This window comes from Trichosurus vulpecula, chromosome 9, assembly GCF_011100635.1.
Source record: "Trichosurus vulpecula isolate mTriVul1 chromosome 9, mTriVul1.pri, whole genome shotgun sequence".
Lineage (NCBI taxonomy): Eukaryota > Metazoa > Chordata > Mammalia > Diprotodontia > Phalangeridae > Trichosurus > Trichosurus vulpecula.
In genome coordinates this window covers 82,380,285-82,408,274 of record NC_050581.1, presented here as the reverse complement: position 1 = coordinate 82,408,274, position 27,990 = coordinate 82,380,285, and the positions used below count along the sequence as shown (strand labels likewise).

The following is a 27,990-nucleotide window of genomic DNA, read 5'->3' as shown; positions in this document are numbered from 1 at the left end:
CAGTCTGAACAATGGCATCTAGGTATGAAGGTACATGTCATTTTCCTAGAACAGAAAATGTAAATAAAGCATATTGCTCGTGGAAGGTAGGTAATGTGAGGTTAGAAAGGGGACCAGATTGTAGAGTGCCTTGGATGGCAGTCAAAGAAGACTGGGCTTTAGTGAGGCAGTAGAGAGCTACTGATTTTTAGTGGTGTCCAGAAGACCTAGTAGGAAGTAATGGCTCTTATTCAGTTGGGTGGTAATAAGGGACTGTACTAGAGTAGTAGCAGTGGGAATAGAGAAGGAATAAATGCAAGTGGTAGAGGTGGATAAGATGGTTATTTGTTTGACAAAGTGTGACTAACAAGAAAGAAGGTTCTAATACAGAAGGCACATTTGGCCTCACAGAGATCACTAAGCCTTGGTGGGATATACCCATGACTAGAACGTAGCTCTAAGGGTGTACCTTTTTAAAAATAACCAAGATAAGTAAAAAACGAGGAATAGCATTGTATGCACAGTGTATGTTCTCATGTGAAGAAATCTAAGAACCAGAAATGGGAAAAAAATTTTCCCATTGCTGAAGAAAATTTTGCTGAAATTCAGTTCAATTTCACATTTATTAAGCACCTGATAGATGTCAGGGATGCAAAGAGAAAAAATAGTCCCTGCCATCAAGGAGTTTATATCCTACTGAAGATAATCAATATATACACAGACAAATAGAAACAAAATGTATGCAAAGTAATTTGAAGAAGGGGAATTGAGGGAATCAAAGAAGTCCTCTTCTTTGATTGAGGGAGAGGGCAGAACTTGCACTGAAACTTGAAGGAATCATTGGGTGGAAATGAGGGAGATCATTACAGGCATGGAGGTGGGATATGGAATGCTGTGTAATAGAAGAGTTAAGTAGGCCAGTTTGTTTGGAATGTACAGTAGATGAGAGGGGAATAATGTGAAATCAACCAGGAAATACAGGCTGAAGGCAATATTATGAGGGGCTTTAAATGCCTGATGGAGGAGGTTGTATTTTATACTAGAGGCAAAAGAGAGCCATAGAGCTCTTTGTGCAAAGGAATGACATAATCAGATTTGTGTTTTAGGAATATCAATCTGGAGCTATGTGAAAGACCGTTTGGAGAGGGAAGAGATATAAATCAGGAAGAACAATTGGGATACTTTTGCAGTGGTCTGGGTGAGAAGTGGTAAAGGTCTAAATTAGGGTGGTTGTTGTATGAATGGAAAGTAATGGAAGTAGAACTGACAAAACTTGGCCAAGTGATTGGATGTACAGCATGAGAGTAAAGAATCTAGGGTGACTCTTAGCTTGCAAACCTGGATGACTGGGAGAATGGTGATGTCCTTGACAGCAGAAAAGTTAGGAGAATGAGTGAGCTTAAGAAAAAAAAAAAGATGAGTTCAGTTTTGAACATGTCTGGGATGTCTGTGTGACATCTAAACTGAAATGTCAAACAGGCAAGTTGATAAAGGGAGAATGGTGCTCAGGAAAGAAATGAGGGTTGGATATGTAAATTTGGGGTCATATACAAGGAGGCTGAACCCATGGGAGCTGATGAGATCACTGAGATAAAATGGAGAGTGTGAAGGTAAGAGGACTCAAGACATTCTCCTAGTATTCACCCCACACTTAGGGATGGCTGATGAATGATTATATAGTAAAGGAGATTGAGGAGTGGCCAGACAGATAGAAGGAGAACCAAGTGAGAGCAGTGTCATGAAAACCCAGGAAAGAGAGTATCCAGAAAGAGAGGGTAGTCAGCAATGTCAGTACTGAGCAAAAACCATTGGAAAAAGTAAAATAGGTTATGCCACTCTACCCTCCCTTCCCAGACTTGTAGATTAGGAAAATGTAGATATAATTTACCTGCTCTTCTGGATAGATGGAGAGATTTAGGCTATACAGTAGGAGAGTAGAGGAATTCAAAACTTACCGAATGGCTGAACCCCAAGGGGCATTAATGGTTCAGTGTCAGCTTTAAGGAGGTGTCCAGTAGAATTCCCTAGGGATCTATGTTGTTTAACATTTTTATCAGTGACTTGAGTAACGGAATAGATGGAATGCAACAAATTTGCAGGTGACACAAAGCTATCACAGTGAAGCACTTTAGTAGGAAAGGACACTGGCCAAATCTGTTAAGACAAAATTTATACTCTGGTTCAAAGAATTTAGGAGTATAAAACGGGGGAGGCATGGCTAAACAGAAATTCATCTGAAAAGCTCTTGGCTTAGTGGACTGCAAACTTGTTATGAGTCAGTGGTGTGATGTGGCAGCCACAAATGCTCATGTGATCTTGAACATCATTAAGAGACCTAGTTTCTAAGAAAAAAGGAGATGTTAGTTTAATTCCAACATATTCTTCTTTGGTCAGATGGTATTTGGAATATTAATGTTCAGTTCTGGGCACCAGACAGACAAGTTGAGGGAGAGCAACTGAAAGGCCCAGAGTTGTTCATGCTATATGAAGACTGGTTGAAGAAATTGGGGATGTTTTTCCTAGAGAAGAGAAGTCTTAGCAGGGATGTGTGATATCTTTCAAGTATCTGAAGGGCTGTCATATGGGAGAGAGATTAGACTTGTTGAGCTTAGCCCCAGAGACCAGAAATTGGTGCACTGGGTAGACATTGCAGAGAGGCAAATTTAGGCTTAAAAATTTTGTGACAGAGCTAGCTAAAAGTAAAATGGATTGCCTCAGGAGATAATAAGTTACCCCTCGTTGGAGACCTTCAGTCAAAGGCGAAATGAGCACCTGTCATGTATGTTATAGAGGAGATTCTTATTCAGATTTAGATTGGACTAGATGGCCACTGAGGTCCCTTCTCATTTGGAAGTTTTGTGACTCAAAAGTACCTTGTAGCTAATTGGGTATGAAATTTGAGGGCTTCCTCAAGAAGATATGCAGACATCAATGAGTTATCATACATTTGTGACCACAGGGATTTGTAGTTATTCTTTTGTTTTGCTTGTTTTGGTATGCTTTTTTCCCCAGCAAGTCAGTGAAGAGACCGTGTTTTTTATTTCTTTCATACCTCGTAGCATCTGCTACATTCTGTGTCTTAATGGGCACTTTGAATGATTAGAGCATATTTGTGGGAGTAAGTTGTATTTGCTTCCCAGAATACCATCCAACAATCACTCAGTCAACAAACATTTATTAAGCGCTTACTATGTGCAAGGCACTTATCTATGCAGAGTGCTTCAGATGCAAATACAAAAAAACAAAAAAAGACAACAAAATGGACAACAGCACACAAAAGGAAACTGAAAAGTAGGTGAGGGAGAGGGAGTTTGAAAAAGGGAAGGAGGAAGAACCATAATGAAGAGGCTAAAAGAGTACAGTAGTGGAAAAGAGATGAGGTCTGAGTACCAAGGCTGTTTTGACCTTGTAGGATAATGAAATTTCCCAATGATAGGATTTCTAGGGGCATGATGGAGAAGTCCCAAAGAGTACAGCTGGATGGGACATGACTCCCTTCTATTAATTATTTTCTATTTATCCTATATATAACTTGTTTTGTGTGTGTGTGTATGTGTATGTATGTATGTATTTGTTTGTTGTCTTTCCCATTAGATTGTGGTTTCTTGAGGAGCTATCTTTTTTTCTATTCCCAGTGCCTAGCACATAATAGGTGCTTAATAATTATTTACTGATTGATTGATCCTATGAGAGATGAAGGACCAGGATTAATTCTCCTCCTATGTCCTCCCTGTTGTTCTCTTATTAATTAACTCATTCCAGTCTCAGTTTCATAGTTACCAAATCTTAGAGTTGGCAGGGGACTTAAGGGTCATCAGTATAGCATCTCTATCACAGAGTTCATCTAGCCTCTACCTACTTTAAATGTTGGAGAGTTTGCTGCCTCACAATTAAGTCAGTTTCTGCTCTTTCTTCCTCGGTGCCTCTCAATACCTAGAATGCCCTTCATCTCTGACTTTCAGAATCCTACCATAATAATAACTAGTATTTATATAGCACTTTTATGGTCTACAATGTACTCTACTGATACCTCATTGTGTCCTCACAAAAAACCTGGAAGGTAAGTGTTGGAAGTAGGATTTGAATTCATGTCTTCCTGATGCTAGTTCCAGCACTCTATCCATCGTGCTGCCTAGCTCAGATGCCTTGTCCTCCATTTATCCTTGGTCCCATATTTTATGAAGGATATTGATAACCTGAAGAGAATCCAGAGAAGGATAGTCTGAGATTTTGAGAGTAGAAAGGGAACTCAGCAGCCATCTTGTCCAACTCATATGCAAAACAAGTCCCCACTGTGACATGCCTGACCAGCAATTGCCCAGATTCTGCTTGAAGAATTCCAAGGCGGGGCAATCTACAACTCACTTAGCTAGCAAAGCACTGTACTAAGCATTATAGAAAGAAGGCAAAAAACAGCCTCCCTGCTCTCAAGGCACCTACAGTCTTAAGCTGGGAGACAATATGCAAATAACTATGTACAACCATATATACAAGATAAATTGGAAGTAGTCTCAGAGGTAAGGGACTAAAATTACTAAGGACTGGGAAGGGCTTCTTGCAGAAAGTAGGACTTTAGCTAAGACTTGAAAGAAGTCAGGGAAACTAGGAGATGGAGATGAGGAGGGAAGGCACTCCAGGTATGGGCCAGTAAAGACAGCATGATGTTATATGACACAGGTCTCTACTGGAAATTTGGAATGAAATCCAGGTTCCTGGGGGCTATGTGGGGCTACTGGAAACCCTGGTGTTAAGTGGGGAAAGAGCTGAACGTAGATAGAGCAGGCATGGTAGTAGCCCAAGGGGTCTCTCAGGTCCTTAGAGTAGAGCTATCAGGTTCTTCAGAGTTTTCCTTTCTAGTTACTATGTTGATAAAATTCGAATTCATTTGTTTAGAAAGAATGAAGTTTTGGGTAAGATGGTACCTGGCTCCCACAACTTGTAGAGCCTTTTTGTGTTTTCAGTTTCTGCAGCTGAGGGTGGGGGTAGGGCATGGCAGAGCCAAGATGGTGGAATAAGGCAGGAACTCTCCCAAATTAACCTCCAAATAACTATAAAATAATGCCTTAAAATGAATTATGGAATGGTAGAATGAAAAAATGAGGTGAAACAGTTTCCAGGCCAAGACAACTTAGAAGGTCAGCAGGAAAGGCCTACCTCACTTGGGTAAAAGGGAAAGCAGCCCAGTACAGGTGGTATCCAGGCAAGCCAGCAGGAGGTCTCTAGCCCCAGCGCAGGTCAGCAACTGAGGCCCTGCAGCCCCAGTGCAGCAGGCCAGTGGCAGAGCAGCCAACTGTGAGACCTCTAGACCTGAGTGCCAGACCCTTGGTGCAATAAGCTTGGGACAGTGCCCCACTGTACCTCAGGAGCAGAGCTCAACTTTAAAAGTCACAAAATAGGGTGGAAAAATGACAAAAATCAACACTTCCAGAACACCTGATTATAAAAAGTTACTATGGTGATAGGAAAGATCAAAACACAAACTCAGAAGGGGACAACAATATCAAACACCTACATATGAAGCCTCAAAGAAAAATGTGAATTGGTCTCAAGCCCAAAAAGAACCCCTGGAAGAGCTTAAAGAGGATTGTAAAATTCAAATGAAAGGTAGAAGAAAAATTGGGAAAAGAAATGAGGATTATGTAAGAGAATAATGAAAAAAGAGTCAATAGCTTGGTAAAGGAAGCACAAAAAATGGGAAAAGATGTACAAAGATGCACTGAAGAAAACAACTCCTTAGTTAGTAAAATTGGCTAAATAGAAAAAGAGGTACAGAAGCTAAATGAAGACAAAGTTAGAACTGGGCAAGTGGGAGCTAATGACTCCATGAAACTTTGAGTCCATGAAACAAAATCAGAACATTGAAAAAATAGAAGAAGATGTGAACTATCTTATTGGAAAAACAACTGACCTGAAAATTGATCCAGGAGAGATAATTTAATAATTTTTGGACTACCTGAAACCCATGAAGAGCCTGGATGTCATATTTCTAGAAAGTATCAAGGAAAGTTGCCCTGATATCCTAGAACCAGAGGATAAAATAGAAATTGAAAGACTCTACTGTCATCTCCTGAAAGAGATCCCAAAATAAAAACTCCCAGAAATTTTATAACTACATTCCAGAACTCCCAGGTCAAGGAGAAAATACTGCAAGTAGCCAGAAAGAAACAATTCCACAGTCAGAACTACACAGGATTTAGCAGCTTCTACATTAAAGGATTGGAAGGTTTGCAATATCATATTCTGGAATGCAGAGGAGCTTGGATTACAACCAAGAATCACCTACCCCACAAAATTTCAAGGGAGAAAGTGGATTTAATGAAATAGAGGGCTTTTACAACACTCAGGAGAAGCATAAAAAGGTAAACAGGATTCAGTATGGTTAAACTGTTTACATCCTTACACAGGAAGATGATACTTGTAACTCTGAAGAACTTTATCACTATTAGGGCAGTTAGGAGGAGTATCTACATAGAGGGTGTGGGTATGAGTTGACAGTTTCAGCAGCTGGGGCTGAACTATGAAAATACTAGTAGTGTGAAAGGAAAGGCTGATAGAGAAACCTGGAGAAGATTTGCTTATGACACTTAACCCTCACAGCATCTGATGAGAAATTTACTCATTGTTGTCCTAGACTCTGTTTGCCTAAGGGACAAAAATATAGGGAAGTTCCTTTTACCTGTCCGTGTTGTATGCTGCTGAGGTGTCACACTGACCTTTGGTCTTTAGAATCTTGTTGGCTGCAGGGACTGAACGGGCTCTTTCATGTTGCAGCATTATCTTGAGCTCTAATTGGGGTGACATGTAGAAAAGTTGCTAGGTTCTTAAACTCTGGTCCAAATTCTTGTCAACGAAGAACTGTCTCATAGGAGAGAGAAGCTTATAAAGAATGTTCTCATAGACATTAAATAGGTAATCCCCTAACTTCGAGTGGAGAAATTTAAGCATTAATGGCTGTAAGCTAATCAAAGAAAAGTACATTTCATCCTTATTAGAGAGATACGTTAATTTTACTATTTCACTAATCTTTATATTTTTTTATCTTTAGCTATGAACCTGATAGATCTGGAGGCTGACAAGCAGCTCTGTACAGTCTAGGGTCCCTAAGTTGTCCCTGCAACATAAGTAATCAGTTTGTTGGGGGTATTCAGTTCTTGAACACAAGGGCGTTCTGGGAGAGGGAAGGGAAGAGAATTTGCTTTGTTTGGCAAAACAGTAACTAAAAATGTGCGCTTTTTTCTCCCTTTTTTGTTTTCTTTTAAATAATGCTTAGTCTGTGGCAGAAATGGGGTTAGTATGGCTAAAGTGGGGTCAGGGTGGGGCTGACCAGCCAGTTGAAGGTTCTATCTGGGAAATAAATATGAGCCTAGGGTCATAGATTTAGGATTGGAAAAGACGGAGGGGTCACGGTGGGGCTGACCAGCCAGTTGAAGGTTCTGTCTGGGAAATAAATATGAGCCTAGGGTCATAGATTTAGGATTGGAAAAGACTTTAGACAATCTAATCCAATCTCATTTGTTGTTCTGTCATTTCTGTTTGTGTCTGACTCTTTGTGACCCCATTTGGGGTTTTCTTGATTAAGCTACAATGTTTTGCCATTTCCTTCTCCAGCGCATTTTTCAGAAGAGGAAATTGAGGCAGACAAGGTTAAGTGACTTATCCAGGGTCTTACAGCTAGTAAGTCTCCAAGGCTGTATTTGAACCCAGGTAGATAAGTTTTCATGACTGCCCTCTATCTGCTGTGCCACCAGCTCATTTTACAGTTGAGAAAACTCAGGACCAGGGAGATCAAATGTTTTGCCCAGGGTCACAAAGGCAGTAAGCAGTAGGAATAGAATTTGAACCTAGACTTTGTGACTCTGTAATTTTTTTTTTCTTTTTGGAAGGGGGAAGGCAAGGCAGTTGGGGTTAAGTGACTTGCCCAAGGTCACACAACTAGTAAGTGTCAATTGTCTGAGGCCGGATTTGAACTCAGGTCATCCTGACTCCAGGGCCAGTGCTCTACTTACCGTGCCACCTATCTAATGCTTTTTCCATTCAACACCTCCCTTGTCTTTTGTGCCAGGTTTGGGCTACTTTACCAGTCTGTGTGCTTACATTAAAATAGTATGTGAAATTCTACTTCCTTCAGAATGGGGGAACATTATCAGCCTGAGTGTTGAAAGTAGACTTAGGCTTGTTTGAGGTTTGTTAGACCTGTATTGTCTTCTGTAGGAAGAATAATGTGGAAAATAAACAAGAGCTAGGATTTTTTTTTCAGCCATCTCTAGATGTTTATATTAAGTTGTGAGCACCACTGTGTGTGTGTGTGTGTGTGTGTGTGTGTGAGAGAGAGAGAGAGAGAGAGAGAGAGAGAGAGAGAGAGAGAAGGGGGGGGGGAGGGAGAGGGAGAGAAATATTTATGTTCAAGCAAAACAAACTCCTGTATTGGCCATTTCCAAAAAAATATTTGTCTTGATCTTTACCCTGAATCTGTTACCTCTGGGTCAGGAGGTGAGTACCATGTTTCATCATGAAATTCCAGAGTCTTCTGGAATCTGGCTAGTCATTGCATGAATCAGTATTCTTGAATTTTTCAAAGTTATTTGTCTTTATAGTGTTGTTGTTTGTATTACTTGTTCTCTTGGTTCTGCTCATTTCATTCTGCATCAATTCATACAAGTTTTTCCCAGGTTGCTCTGAAGCCATCTCATTCCTCATTCCTACAATAGTGTTCAATCACATTGATAAACCATAATTTGTTCAGCCATTCTCCAAATGACAGGCAACCCCTTAGTTTCCTGTTCTTAGCCACCATAAAAAGCTAGGAGAGGGAAGAGAAGAGAATTTGCTTTGTTTGACAAAACAGTAACTAAAAACGTGCTTTTTTTTCCTCCCTTTTTTGTTTTCTTTTAAGTAATGCTTAGTCTGTGGCAGAAATGAGGTTAGTATGGCTAAGGAGGGGTCAGGGTGGGGCTGACCAGCATTTCTCTGTGACCTCAAGTTTTCCTGCCTCCTTTTTTCCCCTTCATAAAAACCACAATAAATCTAAAATCTGATACCCCTGCCTGCCTAAAGAAAATACGTTGGATAGCAGGGCAAAGTCCAGGATAGCAAGAAGCCTTTGGATAACTGCTCCATGCTCTTTGCAAGTCTTCACCTTGCTAACAGGTTACCTGACCTGCCTATATACTTTGGCAAGCACAGCTCCAGGTCTGCTTCTTCCAGTCAGTCCTTTTTAAAGGAGACTTCTAAGGGATGATAAGTGGCTTTGGAGTTTCTAGTTTAATATTCAACCTGAATCTGGGGAGAGCTGGGTGAAGGTTAGTACTCCTCTGGCTAGTGCCTGTCTTGTTTATAAACATGTTTGCCATTATGAAGAATAATTGGTGGGGTGGGGGTGGGAAGAGAATGGAAGCAATAATGTTAAAATAAGACTGTTAAGCTGAACTGAGACTTACAAATAGCAAAAAAAGGTAGGCCTGGACTTATAGAGAATAGTCAATTCTACCCTGAGTGGTTCCAACCTATAGCCCAAGAGTCTCCAACCTTTTATGATCATGCCCCCCCATTAGTAACAAATTTTTAACATGTATCTTCCAATATGTATATATTTATTTACTTACAAATTATATAATTCACTATTATACTAATTGTATACATCATAAAACTTATGAAAAGCAACATGGTCTAGTGCAGCGGTTCTCAAAATGTGGTTGAGGGACCCCTGAGGGTCCCTGAAGTTAAAAAATTTTGTAATACTAGGATACTTTAATTTCTAATATAGTAAATATCTGTAGATATGACCAACATAAACAAAAGCTATTTGAGGGGTTTTCAATGAGTCAAAAAAAAATATTAGAACCACTGGCCTGGTGGATATAGATCTGGCCTCAGAGCCAGGAAGTCCTAGCACATACATGGGACCTTGGGCAAATCACTTAACTTCTGTGTTCTCTAGGTAGCTCCTTAATGCTAGTAGGTGCAGAGAAGATGCCAACCTTTACTGGTAGAAGAGTTTGCTTGTCAGGAAGTTCCCTATGGCAGTATAAAGACAAAATGATATTTGATACTGGAGCAAATAGGGAGCCACTGGAAATATGGTCAGATTTCTACTTTAAGAATAGCAATTTGGCAGCTATGTAGAGGATGGATTGCAGCAGGGAGAAACTTTAGCAAGGGAACCAATTAGGAAGCAGTTGGCAAGAGCCCTGGCAAAGGTGATGAGGGCCCAAATGAAGGTGGTGGCTGTGTGAGTGGAGATGGCTATGAGAAATGTGGAGGTAGAAATGACACATTTTGGTGGTGGATTTGGTATGTGGGGTGAAGGAGAATGACGAGTTAAGAACAATACAAAGTTTCAAAACCTGGGTGACTGGAAGGATGCTGGTGGTATCCTGACAGAAAAAGGAGGAAAATTTGGAAGAGGGAAGTGGGTCGGATGAGAGGAGGGGAGCAAACAATATGAGATCTGTAATGATGATCACAGCCCATCCATGCCTGCTAATACTGAGTGACTCACTTGGTTCCACCCGAAACAAAAGTTAGGGGAGTGGAGAGAGTGAGATGGGGGGTGGGGAGGAGGGCTTCTCACTCACTGAACCAGTCATTTGAACTGAGGGCCAGGATATGGAAATACTGGATACAGAATGGGATATTTTGCCTGCAGCAAGGCAGCTGAAGTAGATGAGTAGGGCCAGAAGTTGAAGGAGCTAGAGCTGGGAAGTATTGAGGTGGGGCAAAGTAGGGAGTTCTTATGTTGGAGACAAGCCCCATGGTGGGATATGATCATTTTCTCACACTCTCACTATATCATGCTATGGTCCCCACTTTGGAGACCACTACCATAGCCACCAGTACCCCACATTAAAGTTTAGGACTTGAGGTAAGGTTCCAAATTGTTACTGTTAACTCACCTACAGTACCTTGACTGTCAGACTAGATGACAACTAGGCTGAGCAACCAGATTACTCCTACATTTAACAAAGAGCTGGGAGGAAGAAAATGTCAGCCTGATTTTATCCCAAATACAGATACATAAAAGAAATGTATACTGACCATTTTCATGGCTCTTTCTCTGTGAGCCAGATAGTTCTTGTTTTAGCATCAAGCCTAGGTAAATTTGCTGGACTTCTTTCAGAAGGACTTTAACACAAATTGATTTAACCACTACTAGGCCTGTATCTCAAAGAGATCATAAAAAAAGGAAAAGGATCCATATGTACAAAATATGTATAGCAGCAATTTTTGTGGTGGCCAAAAATTGGAAATTGAGGGGATGCCCATCAATTGGTGAATGGCTGAACAAGTTGTGGTACATGAATGTAATAGAATGCTATTGTTCCATAAGAAATGGTGAGCAGGCAGAGTTCAGAAAAACTTGGAAAGATTTGAGTGAAGTGAGCAGAACCAGGAGAATACTGTACATAGTAACAGCAACATTATGCAATGACCAACTTTATTAGACTTAGCTCTTCTGAGCAATGCAATGATCTAAGACAATTCCAAAAGTTTCGTGATAGAAAATGCTATCCACATCCAGAGAAATAACTATGGAGTCTGAATGCAGATCGAAGCATACAATTTTCTCTTTCTTTTGTTTTTTGTTTTTTCTTTCTCATGGTTTTTCCCTTTTGTTCGGATTCCTCTTTCACAACATGACTAATGTGGAAATATGTTTAATATGATTATACATGTATAGTCTATATCAGATTGTATGACTTCTCAGGGAGGGAGGAATGGAAGGAGGGGGAAGTATTTAGAACTCAAAATTTTATAGAAACGAATGTTGAAAACTAAAACTTAATAGTTGAAAAAAACGAATTTAAAATCAAACTTATTCAATCACTAGTCAGCATGCCTCGATTTTAATAAACATTTTTTTTAAAAAGAATACTTTCTTGAATTTCATATAACCATGATACATCATCTTCTGAGATCAGAAGGAGGTTCTGAGGAAGGGAAGAGATGTTAGCTCCATTTTTAGAAGGCAAACATATTAAAGCAGTGAATGACTTTTATATTTTTTCAGATGAATTTCCCAGATACATCAGAAATCTGAGAAATGGTCTGGTTATTTACCAAAGCTAACTGAAGCCGCTATTTTATAATACCATTGGACCAAGTTAACAATCTCCAATTCAAAAGGTCAGTCTCATAGGTTTGTAAAATGTTAGAGCTGGAAGGGACTGTAGGGATTCTGTCTGATGGATCCCTTTTGTTTCATAGTCATGAATGTATATAGAATATTTTATGCCAAAGAATTAATCACTTGGTGGCCAACCTCTGAATGAACCTCTCTATACTTAGCTGGGCTGGTGCTCAGTTAGGTATTTGACATGGAGATGATAGAGATGATATCCAAACCCTTTTCAGTTTTGTAGACCAGCTGAGGCTTTCATTCTTTTGGAATAGCCAGCCTTCCGGAATTCAGATAATTCATGGCTAATATGGGAATTTGTTTTGCATGACTATACATATTTGTAATGGGTTTTGTTTTTCTTACTTTCTCAATGGGTGTGGAAGAGGGAAGAGGATTGGAGAGAATTCGTAACTGGAAATAAAATAAAATTGAATTTAAAAAAAGAATTCAGGTCATTTCCATGCCATGATAAAGCAACAGAATAAGGTATTTGCAGAGATGGCAAAATATGACACAGATAAAACCACAAACTGGTGCCTGGGTTTCTGAAGCTCCCTTTAGTTTCCTGCAGTGACAATGGGAAAGACAGGAACACAAGATACTAAGAATCAGTTTTTAACCATCCATAAGCATTAACTTTAAATGTAAAATTCTTATCCAATGACCAGTTGAGTTGTTGTGTTTGTCCTTTGTTCTCCAAGAGGACCATTACATCAGGGAAATGATGACATGACTTGCAGTGGACTTTGATTTGAGTGAGGGAGGGCTGCTCAAGGTCACCGACCTCACTTTCTCCTCTAGAGCCATCTATATCCAGTGGCCTGATATTCACCAGGACAATGGAAGATGGCCCAGGATGCATTTGGAGACCCTGGCCCTTTCAGGCTAAGGTCTTTTCAGGTTTTCACTTTCACTGAGGTAACACCTATTCAGTGAATAGGCCTCTTTAAGAAGTTAATCAACTAAGCCACATCTACATTGACATTCTCACCATAAACTTAAATACAGTGATAAGAAGTTACAGCTGTATGAAAGAATGTCTCACAGCTATTTTCTCCTCAGAAAATGAATAAAGAAATTGGTGAAGTTGGTTTCATCTTGCACCCACAGAGAACAAGAAATGTCATTTCATGACCTTCATGAAGTTGGTTGTGGCTTAGGTACCAACATCTGTTGCAGAGCATCGGGTAATAGATAAATTCAGCTAAGAACTTGCTGAGAGGCTCCAAACCAAATCAACATATACCTTGACATTTAGTGACTTTAGTGCGAAGAAGGGCAAAGGTGGAGAATAGCAAAAATATGTTGGAAAATCTGGTTTGAAATTAAGAAATGAAAGAGGCCAAGGGATTGTAGATAACTCGGAAATCTCCATCTGCAGATTGGAATCCATACACATATCTGCCTGTACTGGATGCTTTCTTTAACAAGAGACTTGGAGCCATTTCCAACTCATTACAGTTTTCAAAAGAATTTCAAATTATCCACAATCATGTAGAAAGTTGCTCTTAATCACTAATGAGAAAATGCAAATTAAATGATTCTGAGGTTTCATCTCAAACCCAGCAAATTAGCAAAGATGTCAAAAGACAAGTAGTCAGTATTGGAGGAGCCATGGGAAGAAAGGCACACTGGAGCTGTGAATTAGTCCAACCCTTCTGGAAAACAGTTTGAATTTTGTGAGAAAAATAACTAAATTAGTCATACCCTTCGTCCCAAAGCTCCTTGTTGTTCAGTCATTTTCAGTCATAGCCAACTCTTAATGACCCCTTTTGGGGTTTTCTTGGCAAAGATACTGGAGCAGTTTGCCATTCCTTTCTCCAGCTCATTTTACAGAAGAGGAAACTGAGGCAAAAAGCTTGCCTAGGGTCCCATAGCTAGTAAGTATCTGAGGACGGATTTGAACTCAGGTCTTACTGACTCCAGGTGTGGCATTCTATCATTTAGCTACCCCACAGCTCATACTACTTGACCTGTACCCAGCAAGGAGATAAAAGACAGAAAAGGTAGCCTCATATATATACCAAAATGTTCAGAACAGGACTTTTATTGTAGGAAAAAAACTGGAAGGTGAGTGCCCATCAACTGGGAAGTGACTGAACAAATCATAGTATATTAAAATACAATGAAAAGTTATTTTGTTTTAAAACTGAATGTGAGGAATTCAGAATAACATAGGTAGGACTCGTGAGCTAATACAGAATGAAGTTAGCAGAAACAAAAGAACAATCCATATGATGACTACAATAATGTAAATGAAAAGAACACTAAAACAAAGCCAATGCTGAGTAATTATTATGACAAATCTTGGCTTCCTGAAAGGAGATGAGAGAAGTACCTCCTTCCTTTTAGTAGAGAAGTGGAGGAGGAAGACTACAGTAGGTACACATTGTTTAATACACTGGTGGGTATAATTCATGTGTCTGTTAGTTTTGCTTAACTGTTCTTTATTCCCTGAAAGAGTTCATTTTGTGTGTTATATCTAGAAAGAACTGATGATGGAACAAAATGTTTTTAAGTTGAAAGGTACTATAGACCCGGAGAGTGTAAACACACACACACTTCATCCAAAACCTTGAAATTGACATCTTAACAGACAGGAAGTGACTAGTGACTTTTATGAAGGCCATTTCAGAATCAATCTGGAGTCAGATCATTGATGGAAAAAAGGATAAAAATGAGTTATGACTACATAGCCAATCTTCCAGAATTTCAATAGTGATCTATTCTCTTAATCTGGGAGAGTACAACCATAATATTTGGATGCCACCACCTTGGTACCTCTTAAGAACTGAGGTGGTAGAGGTAATAAAAATACCACTGAAGAAAATGAAGAATTAGAAATGACACTATAGAAAATTGGGAATTGTGGCTGGGCCTGATCAAATAACATATGGAAGAAATCCTTTCTGGAGGCAATGCAATTTTAAAGATACTCAGGAATTTTTTCTTAATGATATCTAAGGAGAAAATTCCAAAAGAATGGAAAAGATCATAGACAATCCCTTTTTTTTTTATGCATCAGGGTTATCCTTGATGGTAAATATGAAGAAGGAGGGAATAAGCATAGTGTAGCAGATGATTCTTCTTAATAGATCACATCATCAGTCATAACAAATGATTTGGGTATAGAGAATACAAAACCCCACTTTATATATATTTTTTTGTTTGCAAAAAAATATTTGACTCAGTAGGAAAAAATGTACCCTTAAAGACTCTCCCACAGGGTTGTCAAGGTTGTCCCATGCACGTGTTAAGATCATTCAAGATTCCTTGATAGCTATAACCACCAAGAGAATTTTTATTCAGTTATCCTCTGTCAGTATCAAGTGACTGTCAAAATAGACCTGTTCTCCACAAAGGTGTTCACCAGTGCCAGGAAAGCTGTCCTGTTCAAAGCCCAAATGGAAGAGGGAATCCCTATAGATAGTGAGGTGGTCCATATGTTCTTGTTTACAGATGACATTGTGCAAATAGCACAGAACCCCAGAATTCTACAGGGCCTCCTCCATAGGATCCAGGGTCACCCTAAAGAAATTTTCCTTCCCACACAGGAAAAACATGTATTGCCCAGATTTATGGAGTTAGATGAGCAACTCTTTTCATTAAATAGGTGCTGCTGGATGGACAATGCACTGGGCCTAGAATAGGAGAATGCAAGTAGAATGTAAGCCTGCTGAGGGCAGGGACTGTTTTACATTTTATTTATATCCCCATTGCCAACTAGCACCGTGCCTTAAAAGTAGTAGGCACTTAATAAATTCATGTCGAATAAATGAGGAAGCGCTAGATCCCATTTGGGAAATTGTACAATGCAATTTGCAGAGCACACTGCTCCCTGCTGTTAAATCACATGTTTTAAGCATTATTACCCTAGTGATGATATGTGATGACAAATCAAGGAATAATACCATAACATAAATAATCAAAGTTATACTTCACCTAAAAGACAACATAAAACCATATGATTGGTGTCAATACTTTGAGGCCTGTTACCAATGGTGACTTACAAGGAAGTAGAGTCAAAGACAACAGGAATATGTGTGACTAAAAAGAACATAGGGCATCTGATGGATGGTCTGAATATTGTATTGGGGTCTATGAAATATTAAAAGACTTGGCACTTGGTAGATCTCTTAAGGAGGACTTATGAGAGAACACAGACAAGAATTGCACAGGGTAAGAAGGCTTGTAATCTGTATCTATTGAGATCCACAAATGAGCTCTTGGAGCCATCAAAATAAACATGTTAGGATAGGCAGCGTGGCTTAATGGAAGGAGTGCCAGAGAGGTTGTCTCTGACATTTACTAGCTGAATAACCATATGCAAGGCACTTAATCTTTCTGATCCTGATTTTTGTTGTATCTAAAATGAGAATGATAACAGTATACCTAACTCAAGGTTGTTATGAGACCCAAAGGAGGTGATAACGTCTGTAAAACACTTAGCTGACATTTATATAGAACTGAAAATTTTGCTAATAATCATGAGAATATTAACATATAGCTAAAACACGTAAAAAATTTCATTTTAGAAGTGCTAAGTTTCAGGTTTTGGGACAACCAGATGGAGATTACTAGAAAGCTTTTGGAGACGTAGGACCTAAACTCAAGGTAGAGGGCAGACTGAATATATACACTTAGGAGTTATCTGCTTCAAGGTCATAATTTAAGCCATAGGAATAGGTGAGATTGCCTTTGGAGAAAACTTAGATAACAGGGCTGAGGACAGAGTTTTGAAGGATACCTATACATAATAGGCAAGAAGAAAACAGTGGAAACCAAGAAGGAATAATCAGAGGAAGGAGGAGACCTAGGAGGGCACAGTGTCATGAATTCCAAGGAAGAAAAGAGTATTAAGAAAGACTCAATAAAACAAAAAACAAGACTCAATAGTCTCATGCTTCAGAAAGGTTAAAGAGTATGGAGGTGGAGAGGAGACTTGGATTTGGTAATTAAAGAGATTATTGGTGACTTTGAAGATAACAGTTTCAGCTGTTAAGATAAAGGCTTTATTTATAGAGATAAAGGCTTCATTTTCTGTGCACAGATAGGGCAAAGGTCAGCTGTCTTCTCAAAACTGTATAATCCAGCCTGTTATATCTAGCCGCATATCCATAGTTTGGGAACTGACACTAATAATCTCTATTTTTATGGTTTGTTTTACTCCTCTAGCCCCTTCCAACTCTAAGAGATGTAATTCTATAATTCCCAGACCAAAACTAACTGCTTGATTATCACAGAAGTAGAGCTCATGAATGGAATAAAGAAAGAACTCCATTTACACCAAATGTGATAAAAGTTAAACAATGGTCGTCATTTGATGAGTCCAAGTTGAAATCAATTTATCTGCCAAAGTTTGGTATACCTTAATGTTCCACATCTAGATGTTATGTACTCAACTGGTTGGATGCTAAATAATTTACTCCCCCAGCTCACTTAAAGTTAATGTTTCAGTTTACAAACTAATTTAACTTGATAGGCATCTTTTTGTCTAATGAATTTTTTTATACTAAATCAAGTAGCGGTATTTTCTTTGGTTTTCCTAAATTACCTGTAGAGGAAACTGTTGGCAACCCTTTTGTTGTAACCTGTTCCTAGCACTTTTTAGGAAATTTATCATGAACATGAGAGATAGTGTAGTACAGTAGAGAGCTAGACTTGAAGTTTTAGTCCTTCTGCCAAATACTGACTTATACCTCTTAGCAAGCCATTTAACCTCTCAGTGTTGTAGGCAACTCTCCAATACTAAGTTGCAAAAAAGATATTGACCTGAATTGGTAAAGGGAGTTTCCTCACTTGGGAGTTATACCAATAGTTCCAGTTCCTATTTTATTCATAAATATACTGGTTCAAATACCCTATGACTTAGTAGTTATTTATACTCTATAAGAAGATCTATGAGTTTTAACATCTCAATTTAAAGCCATCTTTATTTTTTTAATGTTTTTAAACATCTAACTCATTTAAATAGACAGAACCTATTTTCAAGACTTTTTAAAAATTCCTCCCAAATGTGTGGACTCTACAGTGGGGCAAATAGAAGAAAAACCTCTAAGATGGGTGGAATCTTAGAGCCATTGTTTTTTCTTCTCCAGGTACAAGGCTGTGCTACTAAGATAAGGCCATCCCCCCTACTACTGCCTTGGTAGAACTTCTCTGAGTCATGGATACTCCAGAGTACAACCGCTTTGTGGATCCAGAGAAGATGGAAGCTATCATCCCAGACCAAGGGTCCAAGGAGCTGATAAGCACAGACTTCCAGGAGTTAAAACAGTTGGCACGTCAGGGCTACTGGGCCCGAAACTACACTCTTAGGAGGAAGGTTTACCAAAAGCTGATTGAGGAAATTCCATGTCGAACAGTCACACCAGATGCCAGTGTGTACAGTGACATTGTAGGAAAGATTGTGGGCAAACACAGCAGCAGTAACCTCCCTCTGCCTGAATTTGTGGACAATAGTCTGGTCCCAAGCTACTGCCTGAATCCACAGGGAGAAGAAGCTGTTCGAAAGATCCTCCTGTGTATTGCTGACCAGTTCCCCGACATTTCCTTTTGCCCAACACTACCAGCAATTGTCGCCATACTCCTGCACTATAGCATTGATGAAGCAGAGTGTTTTGAGAAAACCTGTCATATCTTGGCTTGCAATGACCCCAACAAGAGGTTTATTGACCAGAGCTTTCTTGCCTTTGAGTCTTCTTGTATGACATTTGGGGACCTCGTTAACAAATACTGCCAGTCAGCCCACAGAATGGTGGTAGAATTGTCAGAGGATGTATTACAGGTCTACAGTGACTGGCATCGGTGGCTCTTTGCGGATCTGCCATTTAGTTACTTTGCCCGAGTGTTTGATGTATTCCTGGTTGAGGGTTACAAGGTGCTCTACAGAGTTGCTTTGGCAATTCTCAAGTTCTATTGCAAGGTGAAAAGTGGGCAGCCCCTGGAATCAGACAATGTGAAGCAGGATATCCGTATATTTGTCAGAGACATTGAAAAGTCAGTCTCCCCTGAGAAGCTTCTGGACAAATCTTTTGCCATCCGTCTCTTCTCCCGGAAGGAGATCCAGCTCTTGCATTTGGCCAATGAGACAGCTCTGAAGCAGAAAGGCATCACAGTCCAGAATAAGAGGTGAGGTAGTTGATTTGGTTCTCACTCCACACCTCAAAGCCAAGGGCAGCCTTTTCCATCCCCTCTCTTTTCCTCTCAAATAAGGGTAGGTTGATATTTTGAGGCATGTGACACCAATGTCTATGTACTGAACATAGGAAGCTTGTGCTTGTAAGAGGAGTAGGCATGTATAAAATGATTCTGTGTGTGCATCTGGGCTATGAGTTTATCTCAGTGTCCTTCTCTTAGCAAGCCTGAAGACTATTGGATATATGCCCATTCAGTCCCAAGGTCCTTCTAAATAAAAATCATTAGAGTTTGTCATTTTTATGAAAGTGATGACCCAAAGGCATATATCCCATCTGTGGGAGGATGGTGGGGGTGGGGCAAAAGGAGACTGGACAACCTTTGGCCTATCCTATCTGTCAGGGAACTTGAAGTTAATCTGGGCTTGAGAGATGGGACTGGTTTCTAGGGAAAGTCCAAGGTACCTTCAGTCATTGTTGAGACTTTGATCTGCCTTCCAGGGTAGTCAGAAGCTACTGCAGCTGCTAGAATGCCTTAGTGGCCTTCAAATTCTGGATTTGTACTTTACTCCTACTTGTTTCTTAACCAAACCATGCTCCTCCCTGCAGAACACTCCCTTAAAGATACTGGCTGGAAAGTCAACATTGCTGTGCCTGTAGGTATCCTAGGGTTAAACTCCTACACTGTCGAGGGCCATCCTTGTCTATGACTATGGGACTGTTTGTTCAAGAAGTAATATGTTTACATCTTTCTCTTTAGGACTATGCAAAGAGCTTACTGTGGATCTAGGGACTTATTGTTAATCTTTTCCTATCTGTCTCATTTTTTCTTTAATTCCATGTCCACTGCCTCCTCCTGTTTTTTAGTGTTTCATCTTCTCAAAGGTAGGTTTGAAAACTGAATCTTCCTGCTTTTCTTGTCTGTCTTTTCTCTGCCAGTTTTTGGACCCTGCCTTACTAGTGCTGTCTGCCAGCCGTGTGTGTGTGTGTGTGTGTGTGTGTGTGTCTGTCTGTCTGTCTGTCTGTCCGTCCGTCCTATGCTTGGCTGACTCTCCATACCCTGCTTCACTGGTGCTATCTGCCTTTCTGTGCTTAGCTAACTCTGGGACCTTGCCTTATTGGTGTGTCTGCCTGTCTGTCTAACCTGTGCTTGCCCGATTCTTGGACCCTGCCTTGCTGGTGTGGGGACTGGTTCGTGGGAGTTGGGGAAAGCAGCCCAGGGAACCTGTAAATATGGTCCAAAGGGCAAAAACTTCAACAAAGGCTAGGGTCACCTTGATGCCCCCAGATCTGCTTTGTGTAAAATGAAAACACTCCAGGTTTGTGGGTGAGAGCATATGAAGTAACACAGACAAAATGGGCAGGCATGTGGGAAAGAATGAACCATTCCATAGAGTGTGGCTTCCCATCAGGATCTTTGGAAATATCAGAGCACTAAGTTTCCCCTCCTCTGAGGTTATATGTGACCTCAAATTCCTGTCCCCAAAGCACCAAAGAATGTACTATGAAAACAATACAAGCCTTAATTGCTGAAAGCATAATTCCAAATGAGAACCTTTGTTTGAAATGTGGATCCTTATTAACTAGGGAAGGAAAGGGGGGAGACTATGATTAGTTCCATAAGCGTAGGGTGTCAACAGCCTAGTCATACACTGTACCAGCTATTTGACCTATAAGTGACAGATATCATTACCATAGTTCTCTGTCCTAGAGTACAACGTTATGAAGTTTTGTGGAACAAAGAAAGTGAACTGATACATGAGTCAGAGAGAAGCCCCACTTGTTTTACTTTTTGGAATAGCAAGTTCTTGATCAGGACTGCAGTGCCAACAGTACAAAGGGGAAGAAGTGACTCTGTAGACTGGTTAAATAGATGAGGCCAAAGTCAGATTGTAGCTGGTGTAGGTGAGTGAAAATGGGTCCCAGGCCATCCTGAACTGAAAACATCCTCTCAGCCAAAGACTGAGTGTGTGGAGCTGGGTTATATATGGCTTTTTTTTTTTGAAAAGGGGAAGGCAGGGCAGTTGGGGTTAAGTGACTTGCCCAAGGTCACACAGCTACTAAGTATGTCAAATGTCTGACGCTGGATTTGAACTCAGGTCCTCCTGACTCCAGGGCCGGTGCTCTACTCACTGCGCCACCTAGCTGCCCCTATATATGCCTTTCTTGACAGCTTTGAGTTTCAGCGTTCCCTCCCTCTCAGTGAGGCAAACCTAGTAATCTAGGTTGTGAAGGAGGATAAGAGTAGGTACAGTCCCAGAAGTCTCAGGTGAAAGACACAATAGAATGAGAAGACAGTCCAGGTCCTCATTGTCTTTTCTTTGGGATTGCATTTGGTCCAGGAACAAGGAATGGTGGCAAATAGATTTAAGACCTTTTGCTAGAATTAAGAAGCTTAAGGGGCTTCCCTACTTCCTAATTAGGATTTTGATGGTTTCTTTAAGCCTCTTTCCTTCGTCATTGTTCTCCTGGTCCTCTTTCTCCATGTGTTGTGCATATACTAGCCCTAGGTTCTCTACCTACCTTCTTACTGAGCCTGTTCCTTTTAGAGGATTCATTTTTTAAGCCAGAGAAATTAGCATCCATGGAGATGACTTGTCCTTCCCTGAACTGACAGAGTTGTTGGGGTCACTTGTCTGAATAGTCAGTATTTACTAAAGTTTTGTTGATTCTTGGATGAGTGGAACAGTAAGGTTCGTATCTTCATTTTTCACATTAAAGCTGTCAGCCACAGAGGCCACCTTGGAGGGGTACCTAGAAGGGAAGAATTTTAACTCAGGGAATTAAAGCATGTGAAGGGTTCTTCAGACTGGTTTCCAAGTGGGGAACTACAGCTGTAGTCTTGAAGGAGCGGTCCATTGTGAAAGAAGTCTAAGCCGTGTGCCTGGGAGGTCTGCTTCGTCCCTGAGCGCAGTGGCCTGGAGGGTTTTTTGCTTAAGTTTAAAGGCCTTAATTCAATTCAACAAATATGTGTTGATGCCTCGTTATGAGCCAGGCCCTGTGCGGAGCGCTTGAAATACAAAAACACTAAACAGGCCCTGCCTTCAAGGAGCTTAATTCTACCAGTAATTCATACTCTTCTATATTCCCATGGAGCTACCGTCTGAACAGGAAGGATAGGTTTGTTCTTGAAGCCAGAGAAACTGAAGGCCTGGCCTCCTGAATATAGAATATATATGTGACTTGACAGAACTCCTGGTCGCTCTTGCCTTGAGACTGAGGGAAAGAAGGACTCTGTCTTGTGCACAGGCCGAGCTGTTTCACAAGTAAGGGAACAGTGCCCCAGCAACTTTGGAATTGATGTTGCCTGTACTGGTCACGATACTGGCCACCGCTTTTCTCCCACTTCTTCCTTCGTATGCAGACGGGGACCTCCCACAATGGGAGTCCCATCCAAGCCTGGTCCCAAAATGCCAGTCTTCTTTCCTAGTTTGGCTGCCTGGGAGGCTTCATGGTATGTGGCCACTTTGGAATTCTAAACTCACCTCCCACCTCCCCCAGGCAGTTCGTGCACTTGGCTCTTCATGCTGAGAATTTCCAGTCAGAGATTGTCACTGTGAAGGAGATGCGAGACATCTGGTCGTGGCTCCCTGAACGGTTTGCTCTCTGCCAGCCTCTGCTGATTTTCTCCACTACACACCATGGATATAGCCTGACAAGGTAACCCTATCCAGCTATGCCCTGCCCATGTATGATGCCTGAGCTAAGGATTTGAATGGCTTTTCTCTTATTCAGCATTTCTATAGACAGCATGGAAAGAGAAATAATGGAGGGGAAGCTGGGGCCCTGGCCTTGACACCTCCCGACTTCCCTGGGTAAATTAAGTGGTAATTAATTCTACTCAAAGGGGTGAAGCTCATTTTCTTGCTGCCTGGGGCCCTAATTCCCTGGGGTGAGGCTTTCATACCAGTGGTCATAGAAATCTCAGGAGCTTCTTATCCAGGATCAACACATCCTTTCCTTCTTTGGCTTTAGGCTTTACTGCCCTAAAGTGATTAAGCTCAAATAAATGTTACACTTGGGGTCTCTGTTATACCTTTCTCTGCACCAGAAATCTCAGGGGATAAAGGAGAGGACATGGATGGGCTTTGCCCTTGAGAAACTTATTGATTAATTGGTAAAAATGAGAATAACATTCAGACAGCAAGGCCTAACTGATTTTGCTCCATTCTTTTCGACCAAGAGCCTGATGGAGCCAAATGCTGGATTAAGTATGTTAGCTACTGGTCTGTCCCCGAGCCTCAGCAAAAAAGGCTTCTCCAACCCCAGCCATTCCTTTTTGCCCCAGGCTGTGGGAGGGGTTTACTGATAAGGTCCTCTACCTATCTGGTCACTGCCAGCTATTAGATTGGGATCTGCCAGGTAGAGAAGGGACTGTAGTGTCAGTGCCATTGCTTGGCCTTCCCAAAGCACAGATACCATGACCCTAGTCATAAATGTTCTAGGAAAAGAGATGCCAACAGTCTGCCTTGGCTAACTCCCATAGGCAGCATCTGCCAGCCCCAGCTCAGACACTGAGCAGCCTGAACCACATTTCTTAGTCCTTTCCAACCACTGCAGAACAGCACGTGCCAGGCCTGGCTTCTAAGAAGATTCCAGCCCAAAGCCTCAGGAAGGGTGGAGGGGAGACATAGTTGGCACCAGTTCACTCCGCACCTGTTTTCTTTCTTTCCTGCAGTGTAATTCCTCCCCCTACCCCCACCATATATGCTGTTTCCTCAAGCAAAGTGCAAGTTTTTCTTAGGCAGGGACCAAGTGTCCTGTTTCTTTTGTGTCCCTTAAGTCACCTATTTAGTTTTGCCTACGGTGGGAATGCTGCCGAGAAGCTTGACCTGAGCTGTATGTGCTTTGCTTTTGCAGAGCTGTTGATCTGCTATGGTGGTGTTCCTCAGCCACTTTGACCTGAAGTGTGAGAGAGAAAAACTGGACCTCTTCCCTGCCCTCCCCCCTCGCCACCAGCTCCCAACCAACAGACATAGGCCACCTTCTTTATCCTTCTTTATCCCCTTTCAGTACATCATGGGTGGCACCATAACTACTGCCACTGACATGTCATTTCTGCCTGCAGGCTTTATTACCACTGTGAAGGACACGAGCCAACTCTTCTTCTCCTCAAGACAACAACGAAAGAAGTAAGTAAGGTTAGAGACCTGAGGCTTTGGATACGGTCTTATTGCTGACATTCCAAACTTAGCTCCTCGTGATCTTATTGTGTCTCTGAGTGATAAGAGGGGACTGGGAGAAATGGGGAGTGATAAACAAAGCATGGAGCCCCTTGGTGGAATGATGCCTCTAGAGCGTACATGTGGGGGGATGTCTCAGACCAGGAACCCAAGTTTAGAAAAAGAATATTTGTGGAAACAAGAACTTAACCAAAGGGACACATTTGAAGTTAGTATTTCAAATGTTTTAACAGGCAGACTGGAGGCAGGAGTCATGGGGGTGGGGGGAATGTTCTCTGGCAGGAAAGCTTTTTGGGTATCCTAGAAATCACATTCCATCAGTGCACTCTGATTAGGGATTCTCTCTGGCTTTGAGGACAATAAACTCAAGGGATTCTGGAGCAGGGAGAAAGGTATTCTTGCCTTGTCACTGGCACAGACCATTAGGGTCTGAAGAATGTTGTGCCTGTGGCACTGATGCCCTTTATTTGTGTCTTAAGTTGGGAGCAGGTGCCTGGAGCTTCACCTCTGCCCCCCATCTCCATATTTATAGGGACTAGCAGGGGATTTAGGCATTTATACCCCGAGGGGAAATGGGAGCTCAGACCCTTTGGGTAGAGTATAGACAGGTTCTTTAGCCTCCATCCTTTTACCTGAGGAGTAACTAGCATGGGAATTGTTGGGCGGCTCATGTGAAGGTTGGAGTTTCACATTCTCTTATTCTAGGTTTGTGGTGCTTACCTGTCGACAGATTGGAAGGATCGAAATAAGCATAGAGGCAAGCTGAGCTTCTTTGGGACTGGAGAGTGCTTTGTGTTCAGGGTAAGTGGGCCTTATTATGAAGGAGCAGGACACTAATGGCAAATAAGCACGAAACCTTTAGGGGGAGTTCAGTCTCTTGGGCGGTGTGTATGCTGATCGGTCACAGAGTTCTTTCACCTGTGCCCTGCCCCCAAAGAGATGTGGGCCACGAGAATGGTGGATAGGCACCTGATAATGGGTCATGACTTTGGGTGGGGTGTGAGCATTCTAGCCCTTTTGGCTTTCCCTCCCCAGTCCCTGGGCCCTTATTCAGACCTCAAACCTTTACTCTGATGCTTTTGTTCCCTCATCTTCACAGCTGAAGCCAAAAATTCAACGATATGTGTGGGTAGTGATAAAACACCCAGAGCTGGCCAAGAGTTCAGCCTCAGCACCTACAACTTCAGGCCTCCAGTTCAGCCACACAGCCCCCGAAGACCCCTCAAAGCGGCTCTCGCCTTTCCTGGCCACTCGGCACTTTAGTCTTCCTTCAAAAGCTGAATCTATGTTCATGGCTGGATCCAATGAGTGCATCATCATAGGTGATATGCTACCCTACCTACCATATTTTCCCCTACCATTCCAACCTTGATTCTTCCATATTTTTCCCTTCCTCCTATCTCCTCCCAAAACCTTGACCTTTTCCCTGCTATTCTCTCTCCTTTCCTCCCCACAAGCCACACAATATGTGAGTGCCAACATATCTCCTTGAGCATTCTTCTCTCCAAGTTTAGTCTAGGATCATATTTAGAGGTGGAATGAGCCTTGGAGGTCATCTAACCCAAGTCCCTCATTTTCCCATAAGGAAACTAAAGCCAAGAGAGGTTAAGTGATTTGCCCAAAGTCACACAGGTTAATAAATAGATGGCAAAGCAGGTTCCCTTTCTGTCCACTCCTATGCTTTCCCACCTTCCCAAGATCACTCAGCCTAGATTTCCTTTCAGATTCTTACCACCCCAGAGGCTGATGCTGGTTCCCTTTCTGGGTATGACCAAAGCACTGGGGCTTGAGGGAGAGTGATGGTATTTGGGGGAACCTCAAGTCTAGGACTATTCTGCTTTTGGTCTTCCAATAGCCCTTCACTAATACCAACTCAGCTCCTCTGTCCTTAGCCTTGCGCTCACCTACATTGCGGGGTAGGGAAGAGTGAAGGAGACATAAGCCTTGCCTATGTCTAGAGGGGTTAGTAGTGGTAGAAACAATGCTTTTACATGGTACTAAGAGACAATATAATTATTGTGCCATAGGCTCTAAGTACTGGAAGTTCAGAAGGAGACTAGAAAAATGAGATTTGCTGTGAAAGACATGCTAACTTTTCAGGTGCCAACAGAACATTCAAGTGAGGAAGACTAGTTGGTAGTAAGAAATGTGCTGAGGCTTAGGTCAGACTTTATGCACATCACTCCCAAAGTGATGGTGATAGTTTGAAGCCATATGGATAAATTGGCTAAGTCAATATTCTAGCCAGCAGTTACTTAGCTATAGCTGCTGACCTTTTTATCTTCACAGGTGGTGGAGGTGGTCAGGCTCTGTACATCGATGCGGACCTGAACCGAGGCCACACAGGACATTGTGAAACCTTTAACAATGAGCCTCTGTGCTCTGAAAACTTCCTCATCTCTTCCTTAGAGGTGTGGGGCTTCTGGAATGCTGACGTACAAGAGTAGAAACAGCCACATTCACCAGTTCCTGCAAGGAAGACATTCAGGGGCTCCCAGCACAGGAGGAAGGCTACTCCAGGATTGACTTCCCCATTTTCAGGTCCTAAGCTTGGATAGAAGCACAAGGCCCTGTAATCCTTTAGGGGGTCTCTCTCCATCTCAGCTTTCTCTGATGGCTACTGACCCTCTGAAAAGTCAACTTGTAGTCAAGAGTTCCTGAAACGTCCCTTCTCTTCGTCCCCTAGGGAATGGGTTAGTTTGAGCTGGAGCCTGTTATAGGGATCAGATCATTTCTGGAGACAGACTCAAGCCTTGCCCCATCTGCTTAGAGACTTTGGTGTAATCCAGAGTCCTGTCTTCTCTTGGGACAGAGCCCATGGATGGTGCTGGGGGACAGATAAATAGCAAAGATGACACCATGTGAGCCAGTTCCAAGGTCATGCCTAGGCACTCTGGCTGTTCCTGAAGGGTGGACTGGTAGGGTGGGGGGGAAGGAATCTTTGTTCTATGGGTAACCCAAGGTGCAGATGAACAAAGGCCCTTGCATGAATTCCTCTGCAATTGCCCAGGCTTCCCCAGATGTAGCCCTTGGGGCCACCCTTTTCCTCTCTCAAATCATAGGCTCAGATGTGGACAAACAATCCTCTCAACAGGCACCTTCTTTCTGGGTTTTGGAAAAGGCTCAAGTATAAGACACAGAAGTCCTCAGAGGGGATGGAATTAACCCTGGATTCTGGAATTAGCACTCTCTATACAAATCCTTCATGTCATCATAGCTGTCTGAGTCCCCATTCACCTTCCTCCCTTGTCTAGGTATCTTGGTCCCTCTGTACCTTCAAAAAAAATCTCAGTATGTGTGTATATGTCTCTTCCTTAACACTGAATCTGGTTTTCTGTGCCTGGGTGTTTGTCCTGTTCTTCTTCTTTGGGGTCCTGGTTTCTCCTCTTCCTGGGGGAAGAATGGAATGAGGGAAAGGTGTTTCTAAGGTTACTATCCACAAACCTCAGGTATTGGGACTTGGAAGAACAGTGGTTCTATTGCCTCACCGGGGCTTATGCTCCATTACCCTGCTACTCCTTGGATTTTGGTGCCCCCGTGTGGTGAGAAAGAGGGTGACCTCTGGTGACTGATA

The 27,990-nt window shown here is 41.7% G+C and overlaps 1 protein-coding gene across 9 annotated transcripts in view; it reads left to right on the top strand.

Moving 5' to 3' along the window:
* TBC1D24 (TBC1 domain family member 24) overlaps window positions 1–27,755 on the top strand; it is a 39,067-nt gene extending 11,312 nt beyond the window's left edge. For 3 of the 9 annotated variants that reach the window (XM_036739276.1, XM_036739278.1, XM_036739280.1), the window contains 8 exons: window positions 11,987–12,102; window positions 18,196–19,228; window positions 20,101–20,118; window positions 22,735–22,893; window positions 24,302–24,365; window positions 25,122–25,217; window positions 25,516–25,738; window positions 26,706–27,755. In XM_036739276.1, coding sequence (XP_036595171.1) covers window positions 18,264–19,228; window positions 20,101–20,118; window positions 22,735–22,893; window positions 24,302–24,365; window positions 25,122–25,217; window positions 25,516–25,738; window positions 26,706–26,863 — 1,683 coding nt within the window. In that variant the 5' untranslated portion in view covers window positions 11,987–12,102; window positions 18,196–18,263 and the 3' untranslated portion in view covers window positions 26,864–27,755. The remainder of the gene's footprint in view (window positions 1–11,986; window positions 12,103–18,195; window positions 19,229–20,100; window positions 20,119–22,734; window positions 22,894–24,301; window positions 24,366–25,121; window positions 25,218–25,515; window positions 25,739–26,705) is intronic. The other 6 variants (XM_036739282.1, XM_036739283.1, XM_036739279.1 and 3 more) reach the window with 3 other exon arrangements.
* Window positions 27,756–27,990: the final 235 nt, after the last annotated feature.